The sequence below is a fragment of the Echiichthys vipera genome (assembly GCF_963691815.1).
Source record: "Echiichthys vipera genome assembly, chromosome: 7".
Taxonomy (NCBI): Eukaryota; Metazoa; Chordata; class Actinopteri; order Perciformes; family Trachinidae; genus Echiichthys; species Echiichthys vipera.
The window spans coordinates 12,016,772-12,034,174 of record NC_139832.1 but is presented as its reverse complement, the minus strand read 5'-3'; the positions used below and the strand labels follow the sequence as shown (position 1 = coordinate 12,034,174).

Here is a 17,403-nt window from a genome sequence, read left to right as displayed (position 1 = left end):
ACAGTGATGGAATGAACACAGAAGCTGAAAAACTCACAAAATTGAGCATTTTTATTTTAAATGCGCTATATCAACATCGCAGATGGACACCTTGTTTTGCAGGTTACACGTTTGAAAAGCTAAGCACTGGGAAACTGAATATATTGAGCATTTCCCAAATCATTTTCCACAAGGTCCATGGCCCTGTCACATGTTGGGAGGCTGTCGTTCATCACTTGAGACCAGTGTACAGCATGATGGATGGCATGCTCTTGCAGACACACTGGGGCACTTAATATTTGTGTCTTGAGTTTTTTTGGGACACTTCTTGTTGGGATTCATCCATAAAACAACAGAACCGCAAAATGAATGCTGGGTTAGATTTGCTTTTGAAAAAATGCTGCAGTCTCGTGAAGGCCTAGGTGGGGGAAAATGGTGAGATTTGTTGAAAGAGAAGCTGTACCACGGTCTGTTCTCTGTGGTAATCTTTTGAGGAGATCTACAGATGGGTGGGAGGGGAACCTGAATGTAATTTCACGAGGTCTGCGATTGGACCCCAAGAAATCCAATGTCCCAGCTCAACACAACAAGGAAAAGAGTCTCACAGTCCCTGTAGCTGCGAGATTTGATCCAATTCTTTGGTAAAGGGGTCCTACCATTTTAAAAAGGGTATTTTGATTAGCATCTTAAAACATTCCACAGAAACAATTACATTCATAGACTAAAGATCAATACAGGGTGATGCTTGTTAATGCAGAAACTTAAAAAGTAGCCACAGTGGTCCTCAGTGCAACGCACTGATTGCAGTACCAGCCAACATACAAGAGGACTGATACATTCTGTACAGTAATATACAATAAAACACAGATTGCAAATCCAATGAAATTAAAATAATTCCCCAGACTTCAAATTCCATTTATCACAGTATAAATCAAAGTGAATTATTAACCTCTGCAACTTGATAAGCTTTGGCAAGTGAAATGAACTGTTCCCTTCTTTAACCCTTCACATTAGTTTACCCCAGCAGACAGGGAGACCGGGATTGTCTGAATGACTAAGTGCAGTATAATATCACCATAACCTTTCAAGCTTGTAGTTAAAAGTGTGCTTTTTAAATTCGGCTCAGATGATGACATCTGTTTATATAGATTCATTTTACCTCAATTCTCCTGTTTACACTTAAGTTTCCTCATATAATATATTTATTCAGTAGATTTGCTGTGTTTTAGAGATGAAAAATATGTAATAAAGTAAAAAGTATACATTTCCAAATTCGATTTGTGACTCCAGTGCATATGAATGTGCAGTTTGCTGGGTTCCTTTGCACCCTTGAAGAACAACCCGAGCACTATGCCTTTTTAAAAGCAAAAAAAAAATGAAAGTCCTGTTTTCATAAGTTCACACTTATATTCAATATGGGGTCATTTCAATAATTCATGCAGTGCTGAAGCGTCCTGCACCCTTCCCATAGGTGCTGTAATACTCCATTTGAGATAGTTTAGCAATGTCTGGTGTGTTGTTGTTGTTAGCACGGTTTTCTCGCTCGCTAAATTCAAAGCTCTCATCTTCGTAGTCCTCTTGGCCTTCTGTGTCTTGGGGCGGTTCTGATGAAGGAAGCAAATACACAAATATGATCCCACTCTGTCCTCAACAGAAAGCTCTTCCTAAAGACACATGGCCTCATTGTGGACAGCCAGTAGATTGCCCCTCCTCCTCTGCTTCAGTATCAGTCTCGACTGATAGAGACAGGCATGTCTAATCCAGGCACTGCTATATTTACTAAACACATAGGGAAGGAGTGACAGAGAAACATCACAACACTTGGCCACTTGATTACAGTACATGCTGAGTCAAAGTGCATTAGGAGCAGACTGAGTGACAATAATGCGACATGAAGCGCACCGAGCAGTGCCACTAGGAAATTTGCCACACATAACCCATCAACAAATTGTCAAATGTCATTCAGGAGTTTAATCTATTTCATATCGTGCAATCAATGGAAATATTCACCATGTCCATCTATTGAGGTGTCCATGATGCCGTGTTTGACCTTCATGTGTCGGCTGAGGTTGCCCTTCAGGTTGAACTTGCTGGTGCAGTAAGGACACTTAAAAGGCTTGCTGCCGGCGTGGAGGTGCATGTGGCCGAGGAGGTTGTACATTCTGTTAAAAGACTTTCCGCACACCTGAGAGACAAAAGCGTAATAGTCAGTACCCTTCCCCACTCCATCAAACTGGGACCCAGTTTTTTTGTTTCTTGAAGTAAAACTCCACTTGCTTTACTCACCTTGCATTTGAAAGGCTTGACCGGCAGGTGGACTATCATGTGCGTTTTAAGGGTCTGCTTCTGGACAAAGGTCTTGAAGCAGACGTGGCACTGGAAGGGCCTCACACTGGCATGGATCAACATGTGTCTCTTCAGGTTGGCAGATAGGGTGAACTCTCTGGCACAGACGTCACACTTGAATTCTTTCATACCCTGCGGAAACAAAAAGAGGTTGGGCCTTTTTCATTAATTTGGCTATATATATATGGTTTAGAGGGAAATAAATAATGAGTCATATGGAGAAAAGCATTTTCACATTCTGGCTTTTGATCCAGCACATGTAGATTACAATAGCCCCCCCAAGTGTTGAAACAGCCTATCAATGGAAAGAATAAACTTTTTTTTTGTTTCAGTGTTTATTTAACTTTTATTTTTAACAAAGGCAAATGCCATGAGGAGAATGTTTTTTTTCCTATATAATAAAACAGACTATATAATGCAATGGAAAGAAAGGCCAGGATGATTCATCAGACACAAAGGGAAGTAGCTCTGCGAACGACATGCAACACAAAACACATGCAAGTGGGGGGTTGGACCACACAAAAAAACCCTCAAAGCTTTTGAAAGCTATGTTTACAAAGCAACTGGTTTTGGAGGAAAGGCTGTGGTGCAAATGTGCAATATACCCTCCCATTTTTCCATGAGGAATCATATGGAGCACTGAAGCTAAACTTCTTTCATTATAGGTTTATCTTGATAAAACATTTTTTTTGTTAAATAAAGCTTTAGTATGTGCAGTCGCATTCGGCCTTTCTATTCTGCATTTTGTTTTGAACATACACACTGGTGCACATATTTTGGTTTTCAGTGGCTTAAGTGTGAGGGTTTGCGCTGTCAGTACCTTGTGAGTGAGGGCGTGTTGTCTGAGGTGGTGGATCTGGACAAACTCCATGCCGCACTCGGGGCAAACGTAGGGCCGCACGTTCTGGTGCTTCATCAAGTGGTTCTGCAGCTGGCTGCGGTAAGCAAAAGACTTGTGGCACTCTGTGCACTGGTATGTGGTCGGGCCCTGGTGGCTGGCCAGGTGGCGCTTCAGGTGCGCATAGGTTGGGAACTCAAGACCACACTGGGTGCAGACATGGCACTGGCCGTTCTCGTGTTTGTTCTCGTGGGTCCTGAGCTCGCTGGGGTAGGCAAAGCCACGACCACAGAAACGGCAGCTGTAGGGCTTGATGTCTGAATGCTGCAGCATGTGCCTCTTCAGGTGACTGGTCTGTGTGAAGGCCTTCTCACAAACAGTGCACTTGTGAGGTCTGGTTCCCTGGTGTGTGAGCAGGTGAGTTTGGAGGTGGCTCGGCTGCTTGAAGAGCTTTCCACAGTGTAGACATTCATGGGGCTTTATTCCATTATGGCCCAGAATATGAGTGACCAGATTATATTTGGATGTGTATGACTTCTCACACATGCGGCACTTCCAGCGTTTCAGACCCTCTCCCACATCTACGCAGTAAGACTCGTCGATCTGCACGTTGATGTCAAGCCGGTCGATCTGCATCCGCCTTGCAAGACCCTCTGGGTCTGACCAGAGCATGGCCTGGCCGTTCTCCTCATACTCTCCGGGCAGAGCCATGTCAGTGGACTCATAGGCCACCTCATTGGACTCGTAATAGCGACTCTCCAGAGGACTGCCATTGTCACCACTGGTCTTGAGGTTTAGTGCCTCTTCCTCTTCCTCCACCACCAGCTCTTCTTCCTTCCCCTCTCTTTCTCTACTAGTGTTTTCTTCTTCCTGTTCTGGCTGTCCGTCTGTTTGTGGCCTTGGTGTATCACTCACACATGAGAGACAGTTTCCACAGGCCTGTTCCTCTTTCAGAGTTCCTTGTTTGGTGACTGGATCCTCTGACTTACTGGGACTTCGCCTGCTGTTCATATGAATGCAGGAAGGAGGGGTATCAGACTCAAGCCGTTCACCTTTAACCTGAGCCTGTGGACTTGCTACTTTGTGTGGGTGACCCTCATCACTCCTGGGCCTCTTGGTCCTCCCTCTGGGCCCAGGCCGTCTTCTCTCACTGCAGTGGGGCTGGGGCTCTGACTCCCCAGATGGCTCAGCCAGGTAGTCTCCATTGGCCCCTATAAGCTGATCAGCATACTCATACTCCATAGCCTCAGGTGGAGGAGGGGGGCACTCTCTGGGCTCCCCCGTGTAAAAACCATTAGGAGCAATGGTGGCCCCAAAGATTTCATTCTGGGAGATGAGGCCAAGAACGGCAGCCTGAGCCAGAGACAGCACCACCACAGGCTCCGTCTGCGTGCCTACATCCATGTGGCTCTCAGTCATCTTGGGGTAGGTCCGCACCAAGCGACTACTCTCCTCCTCCTGAAGGAAAACACAGAAAAAATAAGTTTTAAAAAAATGAACTCGAAGAAATAATATGTCTGTGTGTGTGTTTTTTATTACGCCATTGTTACAAACCCTGCCTTACACAATGTTTCCTCATATAACCTCATTTCCCCATTGTAGCCTCATGATATTGGTTACCTTTTTATTAATACAAACACAAGGTTTTGTGTTTGCCACAATATTGAAATTATCATATGATTTATTTTTTTTAAATCTAGACTGACAGCAAAAACTACACAATCTTCATCTCCTAGGGCTTGGGAAGAGTATTAAGATGTTTTTCAGGGTTACTCTGTGATAGCCGCATTCGTACTATGCCTCGTTTCTTTGGTCTGAATCCATAGAACATTTGATTGGGGAGATAAGGCAGATCTGTGTTAGCGCCCCGCTTCCTTCCTTGACAGGCTTTAGAATAACAAAGAACATAACAAGGGATGCAGGTCCAGCCAGGAAGTTGACTTCCGTGGACTGTCCTCGGCACTTCCTGTGGCGTCCTGGGGCAGCCTGGCTGACCAAAGTTAGCTCATCGCCAGTTCTATCTGTCCCATTCATGAGGAGCAAAACGTCACAGCTCCGCATTCACCGTAACTGACTTCATAATGCATGTCACACTGGGCTTCCTTAACAAGATGATATATGCCGGCAGGCAGTCTCATATCCATAACAAACATTCAATTGAGCTTCGAGCTTATTCTGTATTCCAGACTGATGCATACTTGCTAACATAATTGTATGGTTCGGAAGTGTTTCAGACCCACATGCACATGTTTACCCCGCTGTCTGTAAAAGCGGAACCGTGAAACTATGAGGAAGAAATTGTGGTACAGCCAAACTGGCTTGCTGTGGTAAGGAGAAGTGAGTATTGTGAGCCACTGGTTTCAGGTTATTTCTCAGCATGGATCTGAGCGGTAGGAAAATGTATAGAGAGGAGCTCTCTGACCCCTACTTTCTTTTCAGACTACACTCAGTCTTCCCTCTGTGCCATACGCATCAGCAAGAGCTGCTTCCTTTCTTGACACAGTACTGAGAGAAAGAGTGGATGGAGAAAAGGGAAAAAAGAGGAGATGGAGAAGGAATAAAGGTGTGTGTTTGTGTGTGTGTGTGTGTGTGTGTGTGTGTGTGTGTGTGTGTGTGTGTGTGTCAGTGTGTGTTGGGAGATGGGAGTAGACCTGGATGCCCTGATAACCACGTCATTTATAATTACTGCTTTTAAAGTAGTCAGACAGAGACAGACTGTGTGTTTGTGAGAAAGAAAAGGAAAGAGACTGGGTGTGTATTTGAAAGCATGTGTGTGTGAGAGAGAAAAGAGAGGGAGGGAGGTATGGAGAGAAGGAGAAAGAGCTGTGGGCGGGGGAGGAGTGGAGGGAGGGAGGGAGGGAGACAGAGAGAGAAATGAGATGGAGGGGCTGAAAGATAAAGAAAGAGGGGAGGAGAGGGAGGGGAGGGAAGGGGAAGGAGAGATTGAGTGAGCATGTGAGAGGAGGGAAGAGAGAAAGGAAAAGGAGAGGGAGGGGGTGTGCAGGGGGATGTTGGTAAGGGGGGGCGGAGAGAGACAGAAAGACAGAGTGAGTGAGTGAGTGAGTGAGAGAGAGAGAAAGAGGGGAAGGAGGGAGGGAGGGAAGGAGGGGGAGCTGGAGAAAGAAGAAAAAGCACAGCAAAATGAAAGGCTGACAAAATGAAAGAGAAAAAGACAAATGACAAGGAGAAAGAGAAGGTAGGGTAGAAATTGTAAGAGTCCGTACTTTCACATTTAAAGTTGCATCTGAGAGACACCTAAGGACAAACAATTAGAGCAGCAGCAGAAAAACGTGCGGCAGAGATAGAAACACAACTCTTATCTTTTTTAAAAAAGATGTTCCCACTGCGGTATACTCATATGAATGTGAAAAGTAATCACGCTTCCCCTCACACTCACACACAGAATAGAGTGTATACCTCACTAACAAACTGCTAAACAAGTAGCCCCCAACAACCCACTACCCCAGCAGCAACACATCTTTCTCCATCTTTAGGTTACAAACTCACCACATTGTTCCTGGAGTGATGTTTGAGGTGTTTCAGGGATCTCATCCTTCAGGAGAAATGAGTGGAGTAAAAAAATCCACCTCCTATTTATATCTGTGGGAGAGTGGGGCGGTCCCACGGCTCATCCTCCTCCTACTGTTGCTGTTATCAGAACTGACTGTGCCTGCCCCCCCCCCCCCACCAGTCCTCCACCCCACCACACACACACACACACACACACACACACACACACACACACACACACACACACACACACACACACACACACACACACACACACACACAGACACACACACACACACACACACACACACACACACACACACACAGCATCACCCCATTTCTTTCTCTTCCTCCCACCCTCTCCTTCCCATCTCACTTCTCTTTCTCTCCTCTTTTCTCTTACAAACACACACACACACACACACACACACACACACACACACACACACACACACACACACACACACATCTTATCTTCCTTTCTCACTACATACAATTCAGCATGACCCTTCAACACACATTTCTCTTGAAGGCACACAGAGACACAAGCTCTATCTTTTCTTGATCACTCTTTATACTTTGCATTTCCTTTTTTATGAGCGTGTGCTCAAACGCACAGACAGTTATAAAATCTAATCAGTAGTTTCTCTCTGTGCGTGCACACATATATATGTGAATTTACGCACGCAAAAACATGGTTATATATATGTATGTATGCAGGCACACATAGAGGCACGTACACACTTTTCACAACACACACTAACACTCAGAGAGACTATGGGTGGAGGTGCGTCTGTCAGCCGCAAAACAGTCAGACAGATAATGTCTGAGAAATGCTCAAATTTGAACTTTCCGGAGACCGTGTAGTTTGCTGCCATTATTTCTAGATTCAAACTAATTAACTATTGAGACAGCCTGAAGTATACTGTCTGAGAAATTCAGAAGAAAAAGAAAAAAAATGAGTGACAAAAGAAAAGAGAAGGAGAAAGAAAGGAGAGAAAAGCAGTTAGGATAGAGGGAGGGAGACAGACGTGGGGGAGAAAGAATAAGGAAGAAAGAAGCAGAGGGAGGGGGAGTGAAGCTGAGTGGAGGAAGAGGACGAGTGGGGGGGTAGTTGTGGTGGGGGGGGGGGTGAGAGAGACAGAAAGAAAAAGGGAGAGAGGAAAGAGTCGGGGTGGGGGAGGGAAGAAGAGAATGCAGCAAAAAGGAGGAAGAAGGGAAAGGAGAGACGGGGGAGGTGGGTGGAGGGGGGGTGGTGCTGAGGCATAAGAAAGGATGTGGCAAAAGAAAGAGAAAGAAAGAATAAAAGAGAGAGAAAAGAAGGGGGGAGTGGTAGAGACGGGGAGGGAGGGAGGGAGGGGGGCTGGGGATGGGAAAAGAGATAGAGGGAGGGTTGAAAGAAAATGCACTGAAAGGAAAGAAGGAGAGAGAAAAAGAGAGAAGAAAAAAGGGGGATGGTGGAGTGTGAAAATAAAAAAGAAGAGTCCATCAGCAAGAGAAAAGAGAAAGGGGAGGGGGTGGTGGAGGGGGGGGTGCAGAATGAAGAAGAGAAGGAGGAGGTGGAGGAGGGAGGGGGGAAGTGGGGGGGGGAGAGCAAAGGGAATGGAGAGAGGAAAGGAGATAGAGAGACAGAGAGAGTGAGGAAAAGGAAAAACAGCAAGGGAAGACATTAACTATTGAACTTCCAGATTTCTTTCAGGCTGTGTTAAGAAACAGTGCGGCAGAGTACCTGCGGGCTAAGTACAGGTTATGCGCTTAAGTAGCCGGCACTGAAGATGATCCTGATAATTAGACAGGTATTCTATTATACCGGAGCTTTACCTTACCACGTTTTAACTAGTAAACACAGCGGGGGGTGTTTGAGAAATGCTTGTATAGGTGCAGGCGAGTGCGACAAACACTGTGTGGACACATGCCAATTGTGTCTGTAAGGCTGAGGACTGTGCATAAACATTTCCTACTAAATAACAGGAAAGGGCAAACCTTGAAAACCTTGATCAATCATCAGCGGCTGGGAGTGCTGCGAGAATGAGAAAGATAGAGAGAAAGGGGAGCGGAGGGGGGGGAGGATGAGGAGGAGGAGGAGGTGGAGGGAGAGATAGGGAATGAGAGTGAGCGTGAGGGAGGAAGGGGAGGGAGAGAGAAAGAGAAAGATTGAGTGAGGGTGTGAGTGAGGGGGAGAGATAGCAGGAAGTCGAGGGAGAGAATGGGAGAGAAAATAGAAGGAGAGCAAGGGAAGAAACAAAGAGATAAGAGGCTGAAAGACAAAGAAACCACATGGAAGAAACAACAAGGGACACGTACATAAAACAACACAGAACTAGCCTATGGGGAAAATGAAAAAGACACAGACAACAAAAGTTTAGGGAAGAAATACACTGGCTCCTTTCCAGGCCTGAATCTTCATAAAAACCTGCTCGCTTGTCCATTTACTTTGGGCACATTTGCATGTGTGTGTGTTTGTGTGTGTCTGTGGAGGGGGGGCTACGGAAAACTAATAGTTGGAAAGGCTGTGGTGGATAATAAGCGTAAAATTCCAGTTCTTAGATTAAACAGGTTCCTATGAGCATGTGAGAAAGAGAGAGGGAAGTAAACCTTTGCCCTGCTCTCAAGTGTACTAACCCTCAACTGGGATTTCACATGTGTGTTTGTGTGTGGTGGCGTGTGCACATTTGTCTGATGTCTAAGATCAGGGACGAGCACACGCACCACTGACACCAACATGTTTTCAGTTCTCCACAGCCCAGAAACGACACACTTCTGACACCAGTTGTACGTATGACCTACTGTAATTCTACCAGCGACTTCTTGTCCGTTTTCTAAACCAAGGCCTGGTTCTGTGCGTTGTTTGTCTATAGGAGGACAACCATGCAGTGCTATGTCACATCCTCGGTGTGATATAGGTCAAAGTTATAACTTTTTTCCCCAGCAAGAGGAAGAGAGCAATATATATATATATATATATATATATATATATATATAGAGAGAGAGAGGGGGGGGGGGGGGGGGGGGTATGAAGGGACAGATTCAGCTATCAGCTGTCTGTTTTACCCCTGAGAAAAGCTCAATGAATCATAAAACTACAGAAGAGTCATTGATGACAACTCCCTATTTTCTTTCTTTTTTTTCTGGTTAAAAAGAATGTGAGTACACACTCCAAGAAATTCAAATGACAATATACTGGAGAAGCTGTAGGTTAGTCTCTCTATATAGCCTACACACACACACACACACACACACACACACACACACACACACACACACACAGACACACAGACACACACACACACACACACACACACACACACACACACACACACACACACACACACACACACACACGCACACACACACACACACACACACACCTCAGTGTTCTTGCTGTACGTTAGTGAGCTCACATTGTCAGTGTTGTTTCTTCATCCAGCCCAGTGACAGGCTGCATACAGCCCGAGTTTGCCCTGACTGTCTGTGTGAGACGCTGTGCTGGGTGATGGCTATACTTCAACCTGCTTTCACTGTGAGGCAAACTGTGAGTGTGTGTAGGGTTGTTATAGCTACAGTGTTCAGGTGAAGATTTTCTTATGATCAGAAGAGAGAGGAATCAGTTTGCTCTGTGTTTTGAACTTTGAGTCATTGGACTGATGTTGATGTGTTAGCCGTCCTTTCCTCTCAGACCTGTGTCTAAAAAGGCAGAAAGCCAACACGCCTTCTGTTATTTCCAGTGCTGGATCACTCTCACCTCTGCACGGCATGCTGATATAATAGTAAGTCTCAAGCATGATTAGCTGTTGTAATTAAGCTTTCAGGAAAAGAAAAAAAAAGCACAGCAGGCTTTTCATAAGCACAGAACAGATAATCACACAGCTTGAATCTAAGCAATGCAGATGGAATATAGCAAAACTGTATAAAAAAGCAGCCACACCCTAGTCGCACGCCTCCAGCTTCTTCCATTAAGGTCAGTCAGAACAGACTGGCCACATACAGGAGAACACAAACTGGAGAAAAAAAAAACACATCAGTCTTTATCAGTATTGCCTCCCTCACTGCTGCGAAGGAGAGCAACTTTAAATGTGAAGCATATATGATTAGTAAAGGTAGACTACGATAGGTGAAGGATTTGCGACTTCAAGCTAATTAACAAACAAGAATTTGCAGTCTGTTCTGCATTTGTTTCAATATTAAGGGTTTCCATTTTTGCTTGTATATTTAAAACAATCAAGTCTTAAATGCACTCAACAAATCATTCTTACGCACACCGCAAGACGGGATGCAGAGATGGCAACAAAAAAAAAACTAAATAAAAGATTCCTCTCCTCATTTTGTAGTGGGGGTACTAAATGGAAAGACAGAATATTAGCAATGAAATAGCTCTGCTTGGAGACAACATTGGAGAAAGGAGTGTGGGGAGAGCTTGAAAAAAAACCCGACTGAATATAAAGGAGAAAAGACAGAGTTGAGGGAGGAGAGGAGAAGAGCATTCAGCAAGGAGGATATAAAAGGAACAGAGAGGGGGGCGAGGGAGTGAGACAGAGAGCTATGGAAGGAAAAAGAGTAAGAGAGAGAGAGAGAGAGCGAGAAAAAGAGGGGGGCATGGGAGAGCAAGAGAGAGGAGGAGAGAGAGATCAAGAGAAAGAGGGAGGAGGGAGGGAGGGAGGGGGAGCGAGTGAGAGAAACAGAGACAGAGGACGAAAGAGAAAGACAGAGAGGAGAGAAAAACAGAGAGGGGGAAGGGAGAAAGAGGGATAGCCACAAGAGACTCAAAAACCACAGAATAAAAACCCTCTGTCTGTCTGTAACTCTATATAGATATACAAATATGAATCCTAATATATGGGCACATTGCATTTATTCAGCGGGAAAGGATAGTCAACGGCACAGAATTCAACATGCACCTCAAGTTCATTCAATAAGTCAGCAAACACAATGTAGGACCACGGAGAACTCATATCTTCTTATCAGGAATGCAGTTTTTCATTGCAGTAGAGGTGGGAGAGGAATCTTACCAAGGTACTTTATCCTATTTTAGTCGCTCTGAAGTCTCTTCCTGCTATGTGATTCATGGAAAAGTATGCTTATAAAATATATACTGTGCAGTCTCACCGTACTCTCGCTCTGTATAGGTGCTGAAATCTGTGTGCGACAGACAGACATATACATAAAGGAAAGACATGATTTGGACCATCGTGCGAGTGTCCTACATAGTGAAATGGCCCCAGATTTACTCAAGGTGAGGCCCACAATGAACCCCAGAAGCCTATTAACACTAGAGGTCTCTGGAGTGCCTTATATGTTGGTTAGAGGCGACCACATTCAAACTGGCTACAACAGGCAGTGGGGACACAGCCACTGTCCCTCTATGGCCGTCACTCCTTTGTATTATTCCTCCACCTCCCGGTAACAAATTTCAGTCGGAATTACTTTTCTTTCGTCCAAGTTTCATTCTTTTAAATCAAACCCTTTGTCTATCTCTTCTTTTGTACCTTCCTCCTGTTTCCATGGTTACCTCTCTCTCTGCTCTGTACACTATCTATCTCTTCCTCCGTTTCCCTCTCTGTCTCTCTCACTCTGTTCTTATCTTTCTCATTTTGCTTTCATCTCTGCCTCCCTTCCTCCTGCTTTATCCCACACCCTCCTCACTCCGGCTTTTATCTCTCTTCACTTTCATCTGTCTTTCACCTTTCTCTCCCCTTCAAGCCTGCCATTCCATCATGCTGGTTTTTGGTTCTTACTTATAGAGAGAAAGTTTTATCGGTTTCCCTGTCAATTCTGCATTTTTAATCATTTCCAATTTATCCAACCCACTTTCAATGCCATTGAGTCATGCATTAAATTGTCATGGGCAGAATGTGTGAGTGTGTGTGTGACTGTGAGATGGAAAGCATAGGTGCAGGAGGCTGGAGTCTATTTTTTTTTTTTTTACTATCATAAAGAAAGAGGAATGATTTCTGTCATGATATCTGGAGATTAACTGGCTGCTGTGGTTTTGTCTTTGAGGAGTGTAGTAATGGATTCCCCCCCCATGTTATTTTGCCATTTTCATATCAACAGCTACAGTGCGTCAACAAATTTACAAACAGGCGCTTATGATTTTATTATTTTTGATTTACTAGTGGACTACGCTCGTGCTTATCTGCGTGGAGTCCCACCGAGACCGAAGACGTTGAGGAGGTAGTGCTCCTCGACATGGGGCTGCCTCCTGTAAGGTAGCCTGTCATTTCTCTGCAGTGATGAAGATGTTCTTGTGAAGCACAAATGCCTCCCTCTATGCACCTCAGTTGGGATATAATCGTATTCACACACAGCTGTGGTTGGTTTAACGCACCACCACATCATGTGTCACCATGTGATACCGCACACTGAACTAACACCGCTTAACCACAAACAGAGATGGAACACAGAGGGTCTTCACAACATGCCCATTGGTATTTAATCATGACAATCATGACTAAAGAACATGTGTGTATGTGTGTGTCTGTTGGCCTAATACCAATTCACTGCAGGGTTGTCATCCATGGTGGTATACATAGGAGGGGGAGTGTGTCTTCAAGTCAGTGACAAACTCATTCCAAGAGACACTGCATGTGGTGTGGGAGGAAGTTTTGTTCTGCAGCTTTGACTGAAACTAACCTCCCTCCCCTCTCCCTCTCCCTCGCCTTCCCCTTCCCCTTAAAGTACCACAACTATTCAGAAAAGAGAATAAAGAAAACCTGAATAGAGGAAGAGAAAAAAAAAATGGGGTCCCAAGGCGAGAAAGAAGAGAAAAACAATGAAAGAAAACAGAATAAAAAGCAGCCAAAGAAAAAAAGAGGAAGGAGAGAAAGAAGGACAGAGAGACGGAGAGGAGACAGAAAAAGATACAGAGCGAAAGGAGCATAAAGCAGGGAGAGAAAAGCATAGCACAAAAAAAAAAAAATCAAGGAAAAAAAAAACTGAAAGCTCTGAAAGACAGGAACATTTCAGTGGAAATAAATTGTAAGAAGAAAATTGGGGGAGGAATATATCGGAGGAAAAGGTTTATGTGGAATTGCTCAAAATGGGTTTGAAAAATCACTAATTACAGAAGAGATTGTGCAAATAAAAGACTATTAAAGATAAGCTTTTTAAAAAATGTTTTTGTGTTATTACTAAATTAGACTGGCTGAAGCTCTTGTTTTCAATTACAATAAGGAAAGACAAAAGAGCAGACAAACCATACATACACACATGATTTGACTGTAAGAAACAGTTCGTATTACGTCAACAGAGAACCAAACAGATTTGACCTTTTAAATTTAGAATATAATTTGACCTCCCTGCATTTTACTTCACATTACTCATCATCAGTGCGTCCGCCAGAACACTTTCATTATCATCATTATCGATGCAAGGTGCGTTTTCACCAGAGATAATATATAATCTGTAATGTGTATGTTGCAGGAATGAGTTTTTTGTTTGGACCACAGTGTGTAATTTGTACTGCATTAATACATATAATTCGTATTAAAAAGCACTTTTTCTTGGATTTTTGTTACATTACAATGTTTTTACAATAAAAATCACGGCAAAACATGATTTGACAATGACAAATAGGCCATAATAACTGCTCAGAGTTTAACTGTAGCTTAGCACAAACACTGGGAACAGAGGGAAACCACTAGCAAAAGGTGACACAATCTGCTGCTAGCACCTCTAAAGTGAATAAACATACTTTATCTTGTTTCTGCTTGAACAAAGCTGAAGTGTAACATTTGTCACAATGCAGTTTTACGGGGGTAATGTACCTTCGTCCCCACTACTTGCCTGGCAACCTCATGGTGACAACAAGACTCTAAAGCTATTAAACGAAGGCTAGGACATGGTATTACACAGGTGCAATATAGAGCTGCGATGTTGGAGGATAACAGCAGACGGGGCTAGAAATAAAGGGATGGTTTCCGCTCAGGTGCTCTTTGGGTGTGCTTTTTTTGGATAAGCTCGAAGGGATGGAAGACAATATAGTTTCTTCTTCTTTATTTTTGTATAAAATGTTTTTCTGACACAAGGCCGACTGCGGACACCTCAGTGAAACGAGTTAATCACCCACCATGTTGTCTGATAGTGCACCAGCTATTGAGGCTTTCGGCAAGGTCGTACCCCAATGATATGACGCAATATGACGCCATGACTTCTGTTTTTAACCTCCTTGCAAGACTCACTAAGCAGACATAATGGCGACCAAGCTTCAGAGGATCTGATAGGTGTGAATATTTTTCCTTATTTTTTTACAGAGTCAGGCTGACTGTTTCCAGTCTTTGTGTTAAGCTGCTGGTATAGCTTCATATTTACTTCAGAGACACAAGAGTTGATCTTCGTACAAACTCTTTGCAAGAAACCGGACAAGTATAGTTCCCAAAATAGTCGTCCCCTTACTAACACATACATTTCCATTAAAAATAGAAGATACATTCTTGTTTTCCATGAAATACCATTATTGTTATACATCTCACTTATTCCCTAATTGATTTTACGTACATGACTGCAGCCCCTCCATCTGACTAAGGTAATTATGGTGCTTAGTTCTCAGTGTATGTTGCCTGCAGGAGGTTAACTCTGTCGACTGGCACCAGTGATGTCATGATCAAGAATCTGATACTAGGTATCAGCAAAACAATCTGTAATTGAAAACACTGACCTTCCAGCTCTACTCTAGCAAAGATGCATGTGACAAACAATAATAATTGTGTTGGCCAATATGAAAGATCATGTAATGAGTGGCTACAGCTATGTGCTCCTTCTACACACTGCAGATATAATCTACATTTTAGCCCATCATGTGTTAAACACATGTCATAATGGGTAAATTGAGCTTCATGTATTCTTTAAATTGAAATTATTGAATTAGCAAGTCCTGGGGCCAACTGAAAAACAAATGTTATTGAAAATGTCAAAAAAACATATAATAAAACAGTAAAAGGCACATATTATTACCCTGGGTATAGCAATAGTACAGTGAGCACCATTACTTCCATTTAAGTAATGCAAGGTGAGACCAGTTTGTTACAGACATTCTTGGGACATTTTAAATGGGGTCTGTGTTTTTTATAGATATAACAGTTAATTTTGATCCTTGATTACTTAGTACCATAATATAGATTTTGCATATTTCTGAATACATATTCGTGCAGCAAAAATAACCTCATTCCAAAAGGGTTAAGGAGCTACAAAGGAGGCTGTATTGAACTCGTTTATTGTAATGCCTTTAGAGATATTTTGACAGAACTGTAGGCTTTTTCAATATTATGTTGGCAGAAAAATACATTTGAAAAAGGGTCAACTGTGCTATTGGGAGAAAAATGTGGGAAACAGCAGTCATTGAGTTTGTCTAACACGAAATATGAATATAACACATGAATACTGTTTCGCTGTTGCCCCATAAGAACACATTTTTTCCCTACCAGTACTAGCTACGCTGCTCTTGATTCAAATACATCACATTGCATTCTGTTTATTGTAACCTTTGTGTAACCGCATAAAAACACACAGGGAAACCAGATTAAAGGATAAACATGCCGAGGATCATTTGAAAGATTGGCGAGTAAGCTCTGTTTCTTGATCTTAAATCAAATAACCCGGTTAAAGTTGTCTCATCTGAGTTGCACACAACAGTGTACGCAAGCTACTGTGATCACGAAAAAATATTGCATGTAAATGGACAGATGTTTATGTACAGTATGTGTTCAAGGCTTACTCACAGGTTGTGTGAATTTTGTGATCATGCACACAGTGGTTTCACTGTGATGCTTCATCGCTGACTGGACTAGAGCTTAGCATTGTCCTCTGCTGCTGTTCCTCGTCTGCTTCCAGGTTAAAACTATGACTGTATGATAAGTGGCACCCTCCAGGCTTGGAAAATATAGCCAATGTGGAAGTGTCAAATACTGCATTCCCTCAAATGGCCACTTGAGGCTTGCTCCAAATGTGAGTCAAACCCGAAAGACCCTCATGTTAAAATGTCCAATTTTTCAATTCAATTTTTTTCCATTCATGACAAATATACAGGGGTTAATTTCTATACAACTCACACGTTTTAATGATATTATTGCATAAGGTTAAGTGCTTGAACCTTTGTGTGACAGGTGGGTGCCATCACGAGTGGCACGCAGAGACTGTAGGCTTCCTTCGGTCCGCCTCAGCTCCATCAACCAACTACTTCCTTGCCCATTTTGGATTAGCCGGGAGCAGGCGGAGTCAGGCAGTGCCAAGAGGATGGAAAGAAACATAATGTAATCTGAGTAATGTTTCTTATTAACGGGATGAGCAAATGTTTTAATAAACATACCTAGTAAGTTGCAAAATGCTCATAAAGAATATTTTTTCGCAAAATGTTCACCAACAGCGTATTTCAAAGTTTCCTGCGCTCTGTCCACCCTCAATCCACCCCGATCACCTACCACTGCTTGTCTGTAGTACAATAACATAGCACTTCATACACTAAAAAAAACATTGCAAGAGAACATTATCCTGGCAGAATTTATATGCACAAAAATATGGTTCAATTAATCTAAATGTTTTTTCACTTCCATTTACATACACCGTGGCATACTATTATGAGGGGAATATAATATAATAATATATATATATATATATATATATATATAATATAACAAGGACTGAATGAAGAAGTACATCAGGGAAACTTCCAACTTTAGCCAGCTGACCAACTAACACACATATTCCTTATTTTACAAAACTTCAGGCATCTTTGATGA

At 43.1% G+C, this 17,403-nt stretch overlaps 1 protein-coding gene across 1 annotated transcript; it reads right to left on the bottom strand.

The window, feature by feature from the left end:
- Nucleotides 1-15: 15 nt before the first annotated feature.
- On the bottom strand, nucleotides 16-6,715 carry znf710a (zinc finger protein 710a; the record flags this gene model as incomplete). Its single annotated transcript, XM_083916187.1, has 5 exons — nucleotides 16-1,583; nucleotides 1,990-2,164; nucleotides 2,266-2,457; nucleotides 3,146-4,621; nucleotides 6,671-6,715. 5 exons carry the CDS (start codon nucleotides 6,713-6,715, stop codon nucleotides 1,414-1,416), a joined length of 2,058 nt encoding a protein of 685 aa, XP_083772313.1. The 3' UTR covers nucleotides 16-1,413.
- Between the last annotated feature and the right edge of the window lie 10,688 nt (nucleotides 6,716-17,403).